A 17,597-nucleotide genomic window follows, 5' to 3' on the forward strand; every position below is an offset into this window, starting at 1 on the left:
TGATATGCCCATTTCATGGGTGCACAATCCATAGGTTAGGTTGTACAGTGCATATACAGTGGCAGGAAAAAGTATGTGAACCCTTTGGAATTACCTGGACTTCTGCATAAATTGGTCATAACTTTTTATCTGACCTTCATCTAAGTCATAACAATAGACAAACACAGTCTGCTTCAACTGTCAGGCCCCGATCTTTTTATTTTTATTTTTTATTTTATTTCACCTTTATTTAACCAGGTAGGCAAGTTGAGAACAAGTTCTCATTTACAACTGCGACCTGGCCAAGATAAAGCAAAGCAGTTCGACACATACAACGACACAGAGTTACACATGGAGTAAAACAAACATACAGTCGATAATACAGTATAAACAAGTCTATTAACGATGTGAGCAAATGAGGTGAGATAAGGGAGGTAAAGGCAAAAAAAGGCCATGGTGGCAAAGTAAATACAATATAGCAAGTAAAACACTGGAATGGTAGATTTGCAGTGGAAGAATGTGCAAAGTAGAAATAAAAATAATGGGTTGCAAAGGAGCAAAATAAATAAATAAATAAAATAAATACAGTAGGGAAAGAGGTAGTTGTTTGGCCTAAATTATAGGTGGGCTATGTACAGGTGCAGTAATCTGTGAGCTGCTCTGACAGTTGGTGCTTAAAGCTAGTGAGGGAGACAAGTGTTTCCAGTTTCAGAGATTTTTGTAGTTTGTTCCAGTCATTGGCAGCAGAGAACTGGAAGGAGAGGCGGCCAAAGAAATAATTGGTTTTGGGGGTGACCAGAGAGATATACCTGCTGGACCGCGTGCTACAGGTGCGTGATGCTATGGTGACCAGCGAGCTGAGATAAGGGGGGACTTTACCTATCAGGGTCTTGTAGATGACATGGAGCCAGGGGGTTTGGCGATGAGTATGAAGCGAGGGCCAGCCAACGAGAGCGTACAGGTCGCAATGGTGGGTAGTAAATGGGGCTTTGGTGACAAAACAGATTGCACTGTGATAGACTGCATCCAATTTGTTGAATAGGGTATTGGAAGCTATTTTGTAAATGACATCGCCGAAGTCGAGGATTGGTAGGATGGTCAGTTTTACAAGGGTATGTTTGGCAGCATGAGTGAAGGATGCTTTGTTGCGAAATAGGAAGCCAATTCTAGATTTAACTTTGGATTGGAGATGTTTGATGTGAGTCTGGAAGGAGAGTTTACAGTCTAACCAGACACCTAGGTATTTGTAGTTGTCCACGTATTCTAAGTCAGAGCCGTCCAGAGTAGTGATGTTGGACAGGCGGGCAGGTGCATGCAGCGATCGGTTGAAGAGCATGCATTTAGCTTTACTTGTATTTAAGAGCAATTGGAGGCCACGGAAGGAGAGTTGTATGGCTTTGAAGCTTGCCTGGAGGGTTGTTAACACAGTGTCCAAAGAAGGGCCTGAAGTATACAGAATGGTGTCGTCTGTGTAGAGGTGGATCAGAGACTCACCAGCAGCAATAGCGACATCATTGATGTATACAGAGAAGAGATTCGGTCCAAGAATTGAACCCTGTGGCACCAACATAGAGACTGCCAGAGGTCCGGACAGCAGACCCTCCGATTTGACACACTGAACTCTATCAGAGAAGTAGTTGGTGAACCAGGCGAGGCAATCATTTGAGAAACCAAGGCTGTCGAGTCTGGCGATGAGGATGTGGTGATTGACATAGTCGAAAGCCTTGGCCAGATCAATGAATACGGCTGCACAGTAATGTTTCTTATCGATGGCGGTTAAGATATCGTTTAGGACCTTGAGCGTGGCTGAGGTGCACCCATAACCAGCTCTGAAACCAGATTGCATAGCAGAGAAGGTATGGTGAGATTCGAAATGGTCGGTAATCTGTTTGTTGACTTGGCTTTCGAAGACCTTAGAAAGGCATGGTAGGATAGATATAGGTCTGTAGCAGTTTGGGTCAAGAGTGTCCCCCCCTTTGAAGAGGCGGATGACCGCAGCTGCTTTCCAATCTTTGGGAATCTCAGACGACACGAAAGAGAGGTTGAACAGGCTAGTAATAGGGGTGGCAACAATTTCGGCAGATAATTTTAAAAAGAAAGGGTCCAGATTGTCTAGCCCGGCTGATTTGTAGGGGTCCAGATTTTGCAGCTCTTTCAGAACATCAGCTGACTGGATTTGGGAGAAGGAGAAATGGGGAAGGCTTGGGCGAGTTGCTGTGGGGGGTGCAGTGCTGTTGACCGGGGTAGGAGTAGCCAGGTGGAAAGAATGGCCAGCCGTGGAAAAATGCTTATTGAAATTCAGATAACGTTGATATCTGTTTCACCTGCCCTTGTGATTGTCTCCACACTCTCCAGGTGTTGCTTATTTTCCCCGGTGTATTATTCCCTGTGTTTCCTGTCTCTCTCTGCGCCAGTTCGTCTTGTCAAGTCAACCAGCGTGTTTTTTCTATTCTTTCTTTTTCTAGTCCTCCTGGGTTTGACCCTTGCCTGCTCTGACTCTGTACCCGCCTGCCTGACTATTCTGCCTGCCCTGACCTCGAGCCTGCCTGCCACCTTTTACCTCCTGGACTCTGACCTTGTCATGAACTTTTTGCCTGTCCACGACCATTCTCTTGCCTGCCCCATGGATACTAATAAATATCAGAGTCTCAAACCATCTGCTTCCCGGTGCCCTTAAATAAACTAATAACACAAACAATTATATGTTTTCATGTCTTTCTTGAGCACACCATGTAAACATTCACAGTGTATGGTGGAAAAAGTATGTGAACCCTTGGATTTAATAACTTGTTGTCCCTCCTTTGGCAGCAATAAACTCAACCAAACGTTTTCTGTAGTTGCGGATCAAACCTGCACAATGGTCAGGAGGAATTTTGGACCATTCATCTTGACAAAACTGTTTCAGTTCATCAATATTCGTAGGATGTCTGGTGTGAACCGCTCTCAATGTCATGCCACAGTATTTTATATCGGGTTGAGGTCAGGACTCTGACTGGGCCACCCCAGAAGGCATATTTTCTTCTGTTGAAGCCATTCTGTTGTTGATTTACTTCTGTTTTGGTTCGTTGTCCTGTTGCGTCACACAACGTCTGAGCTTCAATTGGCGGACAGATAGCCATACATTCTCCTGGGAAATGTCTTGATAAACTTCATTTTTCTGTCGATGATTGCAAGCTGTCCAGGCCCTGAGGCAGCAAACCTTTTTTCTCCACACATTGTGTTGTGTGTTCCTTCCAAACAACTCAACTTCAGTTTAATCTGTCCACAGAATATTTTGCCAGAAGCGCTGTGTAATATCTACGTGCTCCTTTGCGAACTTCAGACATGCAGCAATGTTTTTTTTTTGGACAGCAGTTGATTCTTCCATGGTGTCCACCATTCTTGTTTAGTGTTTTACGTATCATAGACTCGTCAACAGAGATGTTAGCATGTTCCAGAGATTTCTGTAAGTCTCTATAGCTGACACTCTAGGATTCTTCTTATCCTCATTGAGCATTCTGCACTGTACTCTTGCAGTAATCTTTGCAGGACGGTCACTCCTAGGGAGTGTAGCAACCGTGCTGAACTTTCTCCATGAATAGACAATTTGTCTTATCGTGGACTGATGAACATCAAGGCTTTAGAGATACTTTTGAAACCCTTTCCAGCTTTATTCATATCAACAATTCATAATCTTAGGTCTTCTCATAAAATAGACTAAGTGAATTAAATTAATGAAAACATATTGGAATAATGAAATTATACAAACATTGTACTCTAGGTTAGCTGACTTCTGACTCCAATTAGCTTTTGGAGAAGTCATTAGCCTAGGGGTTCACATACGTTTTCCAACCTACAGTGTGAATGTTTAAATGATGTATTCAATATAGACAAGAAACATACAATTTGTGTGTTATTAGTTTAAGCACACTGTGTTCGTCTATTGTTGTGACTAAGATGAAGATCAAATTCGATGACCAATTTATGCAAAACCCCAGGTAATTCCTAAGGGTTCACATACTTTTTCTTGCATAACTTTTTTTTTTTTTTTTTTTCTTGCATAACTTACAAAACTTGAGACAAATGAATGCAGTATTAAGCCATGGAATGCCATGAGTGGACAAACCCGTGACACACCTCCGACTTGTTTACTGGTCAAAACCCAGCCCTTTTGCACCACCTCCAGCTATTGCACTCATGGTAATGGCTGTGAAAATAGCCTAAATATTGTACATACACCCAGACCTATAGTGCTACTGTGATCGCATAGATTTACCATTGCATTAGGTTTGCTATAATAGAGCGCTCAATGTGAGAACTGATTAGTATTTAGGTAGTGCTGATTAATGTTTCCAAGTAGCACTCAATATGTTTCCAAGGTTAATTATTTCATCCATAATGAAAACTTGAGTTTGTAGTAAAATAAATATCCATAAATCATCCTTGAAATCCTTGTCTATCTTACTTTTCTTTCAGTAAGAGATCCGAAAGTGACAGAACTGTCATCGGGTCCTTTGGGCGCCTCAGGAGGCACGGACATCAATCCCAGACACATGACGCCTCCGAGGTATGACCAGTTTAATAGTTTGTCATCCTTTTACAATATACAACATGGATGCCAGACAGTTGCACGTCTGGTGTTCTGAACATACTGCATGTGTGTGAATTACAGCATTCTCTATTACTGTTGATGCGAGTGGCCTTTAAAGTTCTACCCCTCTCTGCTTCTTATGGGTGATGGCATATGCTAAATAAAAGATAATGAAATAAGAACAACAATCTTGAAGGACGGGTTATTTATAATGGAGACGCTGGGGAGGGGAGCGAACAGGGAAACACTGTACTGTATTTCATGACCTTGTCAGCCCATTGGTTTGGTCTGTAATCCGCTTCCATAATGAGAATGTAGGATTATAGAGAGTGATCAGAGAATGCAATATATACCTTCTTAACACTTGAGCTTCCTGCAGTCAGTCAGTTGGACATCCCTTAACAAGCCTGTGCCGCTCTCCTCAGTTCCAAGGTGAGAACCATCCAGTCTGTCTCTGTTCTGTGCTTCTATCTAGTTAGACACTATCCAGAGGAATAGTGTCTTAATTACTATATAGTAGCATGACGCCTTTGCGCCAACTTATTCATGAGTACTTGTAGTATTATAGTGATATGCCTGTTGGTTGAGGAAAAAAAAATTTAGCGTGTGAAATGCATTTGAATATGTGAAATGTTTGTGCATTTGAATTGTATTTGAATGTGATTACTCATTTTTTTTATTGGCTATTAACATTGAGTCTTAGAGTGTCCAAGAGTGTTAGAATGTTTTGGAAATATTGATTTATTTCCTATAATCATAAATTAATGTTTTTGGTCGTCGCTTCACATGGTAATGCTCTCTGTCTATTACATTGTATTCCTATTTAAACAAATGTAATATATTACACTAATACATATTTTCATAGTCGGCTGAATTGCAATAAAATGAACCATGTTCGAATGACTCAAATATAAATGATAAAATATTGACATCAGTGATTTAAAGAGCAAACATCCATTTCTTAATTACTTGGTTTATTTCAATACATTTGATATTTCAGTTTTGTACAGTATTTCTTGAATTATGTTGTTGATGGATCTTAATGTGTAACATTTCAATAGTAGTATTTGCATAAAGAAAAGTTTCTCAGGTTCCAGTAGTGTATTAAATATGTTTTAGTGAGCAGACATCAACTGTATAATTATCCATGGGGTGGTAAATGATTGATATATGGACTGACGACTTGACATGCTGAAAGGGTACACCACCACAAGACATGAATCTGAAAGTGATCTACAAATGTTTTCCTTCCTGTCAACATATTTTGGAGATAACTAAACAGCCTGTTACAACATCGTAGACATCTCTGATACATCACCTAATTCGCCATATGAACATGCACTGAGTGTACTAAACATTAGGAACACTTTCCTAATATTGAGTTGCGCCCACTTTTGCCCTCAGAACAGCCTCAATTTGTTGGGGGATGGACTTTACAAGGTGTTGAAAGCATTCCACAGGGATGTTGGCCCAAGTTGACTCCCACAGTTGTATCAAGTTGGCTGGATGTCCTGGGTGGTGGACCGTTTTTGATATACACAGGAAATTGTTGAGTGTGAAAAACCCAACAGTGGTGCAGTTCTTGACAAACTCAAACCGGTGCACCTGGCACCTACCACACCCCATTTCAAAGGCACTTAAATAGTTTGGCTTGCCCATTCACCCTCTGAATGGCACACATACACAATCCATGTCTCAAAAATCCTTCTTTAACCTGTCTCCACTCCCTCTACACTGATTGAAGTGGATTTAACAAGTGACATCAATAAGGGATCATAACTTTCACCTGGATTCACCTGGTCAGTCTATGTCATGGAAAGGTGTTCCTGATGTTTAGTACACCCAGTGTATAACCTAATTCACAGTATTGGCTCCACTGCATTTTCGGAGCGGCAAAAACGTCCTGCGTTTTGATTTTCGATATGACCAAAGCACTTGAGTTACTGTACTGGAGTTCATGGGCATAGTGAGGATATGTCTTTGTCAATAGATGACCTCATACCACGGCAAGTTGAACAGTGGACATGTCAGCACACAGCACACATATACCTCTACGCCTGTGTCATTGAGCTTATTGAAGCCGGAGTGATACTATTCCAATTTTAAAAGTACTGTGAAGTACCCGCTCTTCTGCAGGTCTGAAATGTACTGTCTAGGACTGTAGTTTTTGAGAACTCTACTCCTTTAAATAGCATTATGAGACATTCATGGCTCTGGTTTATTACACAGTAAACTAATCTGAATTTGAATCTGAACAATAATTACCCTCGAAAGAAAAAGAGATGCTTATAAACTTATTTTGACAATACATCTATTCAGTGTATGAAATCATGAAGAGTGGAGACAGTTGAGTTAGTGCACTGAACAAACCTGATAGAGCAGAAGCAGTTATTTTTGGCCTAACGTGGCCTAACGTCTTGGTCATCTAAGGGATGTTCTAGAAGGCACCACCAGCTGTCGTGTTGGCTTACTGTGACCTCTCGGAGACAAGTCAGAAAGTAGAGCCACTTAAGACAAGATCTAGGACCAATTTAGATCTCCTCCACTCAACTCAAGATAACGTTCCCATCTCCGGGGACACCCTGAGCCCAGACCAAAGATTGAGTCGGCTGAGTTTAAGGGATTCAGAATGTATTCTAATTACTTGTCTTCATTACAAACCCAAGCAAAGATGTCCATTGTAATTTCTGTCTGCATGGCCCTGTTGGAAGTATGAGAGAGTGGGGACAATTATAAGAAGGGACAGACTCAATAACACAAATTAGAAACAATCTAGAGTGTTGTTATTCGATGTGCTTGAATAAAGTGAAACTGTTTTGTATTGACCTGTCTAACATTCTCAATTTATCTAAACCTACAGTACCAGTCAAACTTTGGACACACCTACTCATTCCAGGGATTTTCTTCATGCTTACTATTTTCTACATTGTAGAATAATAGTGAAGACATCAAAACTATGAAATAACACATATGGAAACAGAAAGTAAGTGTTTAGCAAATTAAAATATATTTGATATTTTAGATTCGTCAAAGTAGCCACTCTTTTTCGTTGATGACATCTTTGCACACTCTTGGTAATCTCTCAACCAGCTTCATGAGATAGTCACCCGGAATTCATTTCAATTAACAGGTGTGCCTTGGAATGTCTTTCCTTCTTAATGCGTTTGAGCCAGTCAGTTGTTTGTGACAAGGTAGGGGTGGTACATAGAAGACAGCCATATTTGGTAAAAGACCAAGTCAATATTATGGGAAGAACAGCTAAAATAAGCAAAGAGAAACGTAGCCACCTTTTGCCTTGATGACAGCTTTGCATTCTCTCAACCAGCTTCATGAGGAATGCTTTTCCAGCAGTCTTGAAGGAGTTCCCACACATGCTGAACACATGTTGGCTGCATTTCCTTCACTCTGTGGTCCAACTCATCCCAAACCATCTCAACTGGGTTGAGATAGGGTGATTGTGGAGGCCAGGTCATCTGATGCAGCACTCGATCACTCTCCTTCTTGGTCAAATAGCCCTTACACAGCGTGAAGGGGTGTTTTGGGTCATTGTCCTGTTGATAAATAAATGATAGTCCCACTAAGCGCAAACCAGATGGGATGGCGTATCACTGCAGAATGCTGTGGTAGACATGCTGGTTAAATGTGCCTTGAATTGTAAATCAATTACTGACAGTGTCACCAGCAAAGTGACACGTTGGGAACCACAGATGTGGAGATCGTCCGTTCACCGACTCCGCTGCGTCTCACAAAGACAAAGGTGGTTGGAACCAAAAATCTCAAATTTAGACCAAAGGACAGATTTCCACAAGTCTAATCTCTATTGCTTGTGTTTCTTGGCCCAAGCAAGTCTCTTCTTCTTATTGGTTGGTGTCCTTTAGTGGTTTCTTTCCAGCAATTCGACCATGAAGGCCTGATTCGCATTGTCGTCTATGGACAGTTGATGTTGATGTGTCTGTTACTTGAACTCCATGAAGCATTTATTTGGGCTGCAATCTGATGTGCAATTAACTCTAATGAACTTATCCTCTGCAGCAGAGGTAACTCTGGGTCTTCCTTTCCTGTGGCGGTCCTCATGAGAGCCAGTTTCATCATAGCGCTTGATGGTATTTGCGACTGCACTTGAAGAAACTTTCAAAGTTCTTGAAATGTTCCGGATTGACTGACCTTCATGTCTTAAAGTAATGATGGGCGTTCGTTTCTCTTTGCTTATTTCAAATCAAATCAAACTTTGCTACATGTGCCGAATACAAGAAGTGTAGACCTTACCGTGAAATGCTTACTTACAGGCCCTAACCAACAGTGCAGTTCAAGAAGAGTTAATAAAATATTTACCAAATTAATTAAAGTAATAAAATATATAAAAAGTAACACAATAATATATCAATAAAAAGGCTATATACAGGGGGTACCGGTACCGGGTCAGTGTGAGGAGGTACCGGTTAGAGGTAATTTGTACATGTAGGAAGGGGTGAAGTGACTATGATAATAGATAATAACAGCGAGTAGCAGCAGTGTACAAAACAAATGGAGGGGGGGTCAATGTAATAGTCCAGTGACCATTTGATTAATTGTTCAGCAGTCATATGGCTTGGGGGTAGAAGCTGTTAAGGAGCATTTTGGTCCTAGACTTGGCGCTCCGGTACCGCTTGCCGTGCTGTAGCAGAGAAACAGTCCGTCACGACTGGCTTGGTGTGTTTGGACCATGATAGATCGTTGGTGATGTGGAGACCAAGGAACTTGAAACATTCTACCTGCTCTACTACAGCCCCGTTGATGTTAATGGGGTCCTGTTCCTGTAGTACACGATCAGCTTCTTCGTCTTGCTCACATTGAGGGAGAGGTTGTTGTCCTGGCACCACACTGCCAGTTCCCTGACCTCCTCCCTATAGGCTGTCTCATCATAGTTGGTGATCAGGCCTACCAGTGTTGTGTCATCAACAAACTTAATGATGATGTTGGATTTGTGTCTGGCTACGCAGTCATAGGTGAACAGGGTGTACAGGAGGGGACTAAGTCCACACCCCTGAGAGGCCCCAGTGTTGAGGATCAGCGTGGCAGACATGTTGTTGCCTACCCTTTCCACCTGAGGGCAGCCCACCAGGAAGTCCAGGATCCAGTTGTAGAGGGAGGTGTTTAGTCCTGTGGTCCTTAGCTTAGTGATGAGCTTCATGGGCACTATGGTGTTGAGCGCTGAGCTGTAGTCAATGAACAGCATTCTCACATAGGTGTTCATTTTGTCCAGGTGGGAAAGGGCAGTGTGGAGTGCGATTGAGATTGAGTGTTCTGTTCTTGCCATAATATGGACTTTGTCTTTTACAAAATAGGGCTATCTTCAGTATACCAAGGCAGCAGGTAGCCTTGTGGTTAGAGTGTTGGACTAGTAACCGAAAGGTTGCAAGATTGGATCCCCGAGCTGGCAAGGTAAATACAGTATCTGTCCTTCTACCCCTGAACAAGGCAGTTAACCCACTGTTACTAGGCCATGATTGAAAAAAAAAAATTGTTCTCAACTGACTTGCCTAGCTAAATAAATTGTCACAATACAACTGATTGGCTCAAATGCATTAATAAGAAATTCCACAAATGAACTTTTAAGAAGGCACACGTGCTAATTGAAATGTTTCCAGGTGCCTACCTCATGAAGCTGGTTGTGAGAATGCCAAGAGTGTGCAATGCTGTCATCAAGGCAAAGGGTGGCTACTTTGAATAATCTTTTTTTGGTTACTCCATTTTTGGTTACTCCATGATTCCATATGTGTTATTTCCTAGTTTTGATGTATTCACTAGTATTCTACAATATAGGAAATAGTACAAATTAAGAACAACCCTGGAATGAGTATGTGTGTCCAAACTTTTGACAGGAACTGTATATAGTTGTATCAGTAATCGTATTGGTATAGTTTTTATTATTTTTATAGCTGATGGAGTATATACAAGTATGGTTGGTAAAATGTTGGCTGTTTAAGTACACATTTCATAATAATGATTGTTTTTCATTTTTTGAAATAGAAGACACCAAACACTTAAGATGGCTGAGTAAGTATATGCCAATTCGTTTGCATGTTGTGTTTCAAATGGGTCGCTCACTCATTTTTACATGGCCTTATTTTCACTCTATCTGGGCTATTAGTTGATCCCCCAAACCATTGTTTTATATCTTGTTTCCTTACAGAGAAAATTGGTTGTCACATTTTGCCATTGACTACAGTGCATTATGAAAATGTGTATAAAGCAAGTTGGAAAACGTTCCAAACCAACTCATATTAAATCACAATCCCATTCTGAATCGTCTCTGCACCAAATAAATGAAAAATGTGTCCACTTTGCCGTAAATCCATGTTTGAATGATGCTTTTTATAGCAACAACAAAAGTATGAACATATGGACAGTGGAACACTTTAAAAAATAAAATTGTGCAGAGACATCATTCAGAATTGGATTATGATTTAATATGAGTTGGTTTGGAGTGTTACTAAACCTGACTTTCTCTCCAATGTCCAATAGCAAGAAAGGCAATGTGTCCTCAAGTCGTAAGCATACTCTGAAGGTAAGGAATCCCACTCAGCCCTTCCTTTAATGTTTTGTTTTTTATGTAATAACACTTTTTTATAAAGTAGTAAAACAACAGGAGATATTGGTCAATCGTCTTATCAACTGTCAAATATATAAGTTGTCATAAATTTGTCTCCAGAGTTGTATGCTGGCAGTTGCTAAGGATTTGCTCGAAGCTGAAGCATTAGAGAAAGTTAAAGAGCGGGAGAGATACATGGAGGAGAACTGCCCTCTTCTGGAGATTCCCCACTCCAAGGATGATTTGGTGGTATGATATTCAAATATTCATAGATATTATGAAAACATATCATACCTGCTTGATACAGTATGCTTCTATCAGGTTCAGCTGTACCAATGAGGTTAAGGCATAAAATTAGGTATTATATGCTGATGGTAACATTTTTCTTTGTTGTATTCTTTCATTAGGACCTTTGCACAAAGATGTACGACAAAATTAATGTGATTGATGAGGAGAGATACAACTTAGAATACAAAGCAGTCATGGTTTGCAATGAGGTAAGCAACCCTCTTTTAATTGATTTATGTTTCAATATAAATATATTTACAGTGCCTTCAAAGTAGTCACACCCCAACAAATATTTAATTGTCATGTTTTGGTCTATGATCTAAACATAATACACTGTAATGTCAAAGTGGAAGAAAAATTCTAAAATAACAGTTTTTACAAATAAACATAAAAGACACTAATATATAATTAACATAAGTATACACACATTAGAATCACCTTTGGCAGCAATTACAGCTGTGAGTCTTTCTTTGTAAGTCTCTGAGAGCTTAGCAAACCTGGATTGTACAATATTAGCACATTATTATTATTATTTTAATTCTTCAAGCTGTATCAAGTTGGTTGTTGATCATTGCTAGACAACCATTTTCAAGTCTTTCCATTTTAAGTCAAAACTGTTACTAGGCCATTCAGGAACATTCAAAGTTGTCTTAGTAAGGAACTCAAGTCATAATTTGGCCTTGTGGTTTAGCTTATTGTCTTGCTGAAAAGTGAATTTGTCTGTGTCTGTTGGAAAGGAGACTGAACCAGGTTTTCCTCTAGGGTTTTGCCTCTGGTTAGCTCTTTTCCATTTATTTTTTATGTTAAAAAAACTCCTTAGTACTTGCCAATGACAGGCATACCTATACATGATGCAGCCACCACCATGCTTGAAAATATGAAGAGTGCTACTCAATGAGATGTTGTGTTGGACCCCACCTTACAGTGGGGTTAAAAATGATTGACACCCTTGATAAAGATGAGCAATAATGACTGTATGAAATATATTAAAATATTGAGCTATATTCTAGTAAATATTCCCTGTTTTAGGTCAGTTAAGGTTGCAATTTCATTTTAATAATAGTAGAGAGAATGATTTCAGCTTTTATTACTATCATCACATTCCCAGTGGGTCAGAAGTTTACATACACTCAATTAGTATTTGGTAGCATTGCCTTTAAATTGTTTCACTTGGGTCAAAGGTTTGGGTAGCCTTCCACAAGCTTCCCACAATAAGTTGGGTGAATTTTGGCCCATTCCTCCTGACAGAGCTGGTGAAACTGAGTCAGGTTTTTATGCCTCCTTGCTCACACACGCTTTTTCAGTTCTGCCCACACATTTTCTATAGAACGAGGTCAGGGCTTTGTGATGGCCACTCCAATACCGTGACTTTGTTGTCCTTAAGTTTTGGAAGTATGCTTGGGATCACTGTCCATAAGGAAGACCCATTAGCAAATAAGCTTTAACTTCCTGACTGATGTCTTGTGCTGTTGCTTCAAAATATCCACATGATTTTCCTCTCGCATGATGCCATCTATTTTGTGAAGTGCACCAGTCCCTACTGCTGCAAAGCACCCCCACTACATGATGCTGCCACCCCCGTGCTTCACGGTTGGGATGGTGTTCTTCACCTTGCAAGCATCCCCCTTTTTCCTCTAAACATAACAACGGTTATTATGGCCAAACAATTCCATTTTGTTTCATCAGAGCAGAGGACATTTCTCCAAAAGTACGATCTTTGTCCCCATGTGCATTGCAATCCATAGTCTGGCTTTTTTTATGGCAGTTTTGGTACAGTGGCTTCTTCCTTGCTGAGCGGCCTTTCAGGTTATGTCGATATATGACTCGTTTTACTGTTGATATTTTGATTATTTTGTACGTGTTTCCCCCAGCTTCTTCACAAGGTCCTTTGCTGTTGTTCTGAGATTTATTTGCCATTTTTTCACCAAAGTACGTTTATCTCTAGGAGACAGAATGCTCCTCCGTCCTGAGCGGTATGACGGCTGCTTGGTCCCATCGTGTTTATACTTGCATACTATTGTTTGTACAGATGAACGTGGTACCTTCAGGCAATTGGAAATTGCTCCCAATGATGAACCAGACTTGTGGAGGTCTACAATTTATTTTCTGGGGTCTTGGCTGATTTCTTTAGATTTATTTTCCCATGATGTCAAGAAAAGAGGCACTGAGTTTGAAGGTAGGCCTTGGAATACATCCACAGGTACACCTCCAATTGACTCAAATTATGTCAATTAGCCTTTCAGAAGCTTCTAAAGCCATGCCATCATTTTCTGGAATTTTCCAAGCTGTTTAAAGGCACAGTCAACTTAGTGTATGTAAACTTCTGACCCACTGGAATTGTGATACAGTGAATTATAGGTGAAATAATCTTTCTGTAAACAATTGTTGGAAAAATTACTTGTGGCATGCACAAAGTAGATGTTCTAACCGACTAGCCAAAACTATAGTTTGTTAGCAAGAAATGTGTGGAGTGGTTGAAAAGCAAGTTTTAATGACTCCTAAGTGTAACCTTCTGACTTCAAGTGTGTGTGTGTGTGTGTGTGTGTGTGTGTGTGTGTGTGTGTGTGTGTGTGTGTGTGTGTGTGTGTGTGTGTGTGTGTGTGTGTGTATATACAGTGTGGCAAAAAAGTATTTAGTCTGCCACCAATTGTGCAAGTTCTCCCACTTCAAAAGATGAGAGAGGCCATTGTAGGATTTGTAATGAATTTATTTGCAAATGATGGTGGAAGATAAGTATTTGATCACCTACAAATAAGCAAGATTTCCTTCTCTCACAGACCTGTAACTTCTTCTTTAAGAGGCTCCTCTGTCCTCCACTCGTTACCTGTATTAATGGCACCTGTTTGAACTTGTTATCAGTATAAAAGACACCTGTCCACAACCTCAAACAGTCACACTCCAAACTCCACTATGGCCAAGACCAAAGAGCTGTCAAAGGACACCAGAAACAAAATTGTAGACCTGCACCAGGCTGGGAAGACTGAATCTGCAATAGGTAAGCAGCTTGGTTTGAAGAAATCAACTGTGGGAGCAATTATTAGGAAATGGAAGACATACAAGACCACTGATAATCTCCCTCGATCTGGGGCTCCACGCAAGATCTCACCCCGTGGGGTCAAAATGATCACAAATCCCAGAACCACACGGGGGGACCTAGTGAATGACCTGCAGAGAGCTGGGACCAAAGTAACAAAGCCTACCATCAGTAAAACACTACGCCGCCAGGATTCAAATCCTGCAGTGCCAGACGTGTCCCCCTGCTTGGAAAAATTACTTGTGGCATGCACAAAGTAGATGTTCTAACCGACTAGTACATGTCCAGGCCCGTCTGAAGTTTGCTAGAGAGCATTTGGATTATCCAGAAGAAGATTGGGAGAATGTCATATGGTCAGATGAAACCAAAATATAACTTTTTGGTAAAAACTCAACTCGTCGTGTTTGGAGGACAAAGAATGCTGAGTTGCATCCAAAGAACACCATACCTACTGGGAAGCATGGGGGTGGAAACAACATCATTCTTTGGGGCTGTTTTTCTGCAAATCGACCAGGACGACTGATCCGTGTAAAGGAAAGAATGAATGGGGCCATGTATCGTGAGATTTTGAGTGAAAACCTCCTTCCATCAGCAAGGGCATTGAAGATGAAACGTGGCTGGGTCTTTCAGCATGACAATGATCCCAAACACACCGCCCAGGCAACGAAGGAGTGGCTTCGTAAGAAGCATTTCAAGGTCCTGGAGTGGCCTAGCCAGTCTCCAGATCTCAACCCCATAGAAAATCTTTGGATTTGGATTTTTTTTTTCTCATTTTGTCTGTCATAGTTGAAGTGTACCTATGATGAAAATTACAGGCCTCTCTCATCTTTTTAAGTGGGAGAACTTGCACAATTGGCGGCTGACTAAATACTTTTTTGCCCCACTGTATATATGAGTCTACAAAACATTAGGAACACCTTCCTAGTATTGCATCCCCTTTTGCCCTCAGAAAAGTCTCAATTCATCTGGCCATGGACTCTACAAGGTGTCGAAAGCGTTCCACAGGGATGCTGGCAGATGTTGACTCCAATGCTTCCCACAGTTGTGCCAAGTTGGCTGGATGTCCATTGGGTGTTGGACCATCCTTGATACACATGGGAAATTGTTAAGCATGAAAAACCTGCTAGTGTTGCAGTTCTTTACACACTCAAACCGGAGCGCCTGGCATCAACTACCATAGCCCGTTCAAAGGCACTTACATTTTTTCTCTTGTCTCTCAAGGCTTGTCTCTCAAGGCTTAAAAATCATTTTTTTGTCCTGTCTCCTCCCCGTCATCTACACTCCTTAAATGTACTGTGTATACTGTATATACAGTAACAGTCAAAAGTTTGGACACACCTACTCATTCAAGGTTTTTTCTTTATTTTGACTATTTCCTACATTGCATAATAATATTGAAGACATCAAAACCATGAAATAACACATGGAATCATGTAGTAATATAAAAAGTGTTAAACAATTCTAATTATATTTTAGTCTTCTAAGTAGCCACACTTAGCCTAGGCAAGTCAGTTAAGAACAAATTCTTATCTTCAATGACGGCCTAGGAACAGTGGGTTAACTGCCTTGTTAAGGGGCAGAACAACAGAGTTTTACCTTGTCAGCTCAGGGATTTGATCTGCAACCTTTCATTTACTAGTCCAACGCTCCAACCACCAGCCTTGATGACAACTTTGCACACTCTTGGCATTCTCTCAACCAGCTTCACCTGGAATGCTTTTCCAACAGTTTCGAAGTAGTTCTCACATATGCTGAGCACTTGTTGGCTGCTTTTCCTTCACTCTGTGGGCCAACTCATCCCAAACCATCTTAATTAGGTTGAGGTCGGGTGATTGTGGAGGCCAGATCATCTGATGCAGAACTCCATCTATTTCCTTCTTGGTCAAATAGCCCTTACACAGCCTGGAGGTGTGTTGGTTCATTCTCCTGTTGAAAAATAAATTATAGTTGCACTAAGCTCAAACCAGATGGGATGGCATATCACTGCAGAAAGCAGTCATCACGACAAACGGTGGCTACTTTGAAGAATCTGAAATATAAAATATATTGGTTACTACATAATTCCATATGTGTTATTTCATAGTTTTGATGTCTGAACTATTATTCTACAATGTAGAAAATAGTGAAAATAAAGACAAACCCTGCAATGAGTAGGTGTGTCCAAACTTTGCATATGTTTCCTCCGTTGAGCCCTCCTGAATCACTGATTTTCCTGTATAAAAATTCCACCCACCAGGTTATAGACCTAAACATAAAAATCATTGACATGAGGGGCAAGTTCAAGAAGCCAGCCCTGAAGAAAGTGCGTATGTCTGCTGATGCTATGCTCCAGGCTCTGCTGGGCTCCAAGCACAAGGTGACCATGGATCTGAGATCCAACCTGAAACAAGTAAAGAAAGACGAGAAGAAAGAGGTGAGTATCTGTCCATTAGGCTAACACAATATATTACAGAGATGTCGCATCGGGAGACATTGTCAATGTTGAATGAACTTTAGGCCTTAACATTCCACCCCTTCAATGTCTTCTCACCCTTTCTATCATCACAGGATAAGGATTTGCGTGACGTTGGTGATTGGCGTAAGAACATTGACGACAAGGCTGGCATGGACGGCAGGAAGAAGATGTTTCAGGGAGATTCTTAGATCATTGGGATGTGTTTGTGTGATGTGGTTGACTACTGTCCTGTAATGTCTAGTTGTCAACCACATACTGATATGCATTACTACTAATATCATAACTATGTAATACATCTTTGTTTCTTTTGAAGACAGAAAGAAACAGAAGGAAACAGAAACAAGATGTGTGTAATTGTTTGACAGTTGGTTTACTGGAGTAGAGGTAAAAGTGGACAACTTGTCTAATAAATTGCCTTTGAAGGAAATCTTTCTTAGTTTGTGTTATTTATATTTTGTCATGCTGATACACTAAGAGAACTAAAATGCTATATCTCGGAACCACTATCATGTACTATTACAGTATAGGGTGGACCCTTGGTAATGTTCTACACTAGAGTGTTGAGCTGCCCATCTCTCTTTCAAACATGCAAACCACTGCTATAGTTGATACTCATCTCAATTGAGTCTAAATGGAGCGACATGTAACAAGTTTTTAGAGGTTTTGAAATCAATGCTTTCTGCCATGTTATATAACTGTA

At 40.6% G+C, this 17,597-nt stretch overlaps 2 protein-coding genes across 4 annotated transcripts in view; both read left to right on the top strand.

The window, feature by feature from the left end:
• LOC139369771 (troponin I, fast skeletal muscle-like) overlaps positions 1-17,597 on the top strand; it is an 81,601-nt gene that overhangs the window by 16,853 nt on the left and 47,151 nt on the right. The window lies entirely within an intron of this gene.
• Positions 4,903-17,324, top strand: LOC139369714 (troponin I, fast skeletal muscle-like). 3 transcript variants are annotated; one of them, XM_071108991.1, is made up of 8 exons: positions 4,923-4,981; positions 7,410-7,532; positions 10,559-10,585; positions 11,054-11,096; positions 11,241-11,369; positions 11,528-11,617; positions 16,679-16,855; positions 16,990-17,324. In XM_071108991.1, exons 3-8 carry the CDS (start codon positions 10,578-10,580, stop codon positions 17,083-17,085), a joined length of 543 nt encoding a protein of 180 aa, XP_070965092.1. In that variant the 5' UTR covers positions 4,923-4,981; positions 7,410-7,532; positions 10,559-10,577; the 3' UTR covers positions 17,086-17,324. The 3 variants fall into 3 exon arrangements, with proteins under 3 accessions (XP_070965086.1, XP_070965092.1, XP_070965078.1); XM_071108985.1 differs by lacking the exon at positions 7,410-7,532 and having other exon boundaries at positions 4,903-4,981; XM_071108977.1 differs by lacking the exons at positions 4,923-4,981; positions 7,410-7,532; positions 10,559-10,585 and having other exon boundaries at positions 11,043-11,096.

This window comes from Oncorhynchus clarkii, chromosome 2, assembly GCF_045791955.1.
Source record: "Oncorhynchus clarkii lewisi isolate Uvic-CL-2024 chromosome 2, UVic_Ocla_1.0, whole genome shotgun sequence".
In the NCBI taxonomy this organism is placed as follows: domain Eukaryota; kingdom Metazoa; phylum Chordata; class Actinopteri; order Salmoniformes; family Salmonidae; genus Oncorhynchus; species Oncorhynchus clarkii.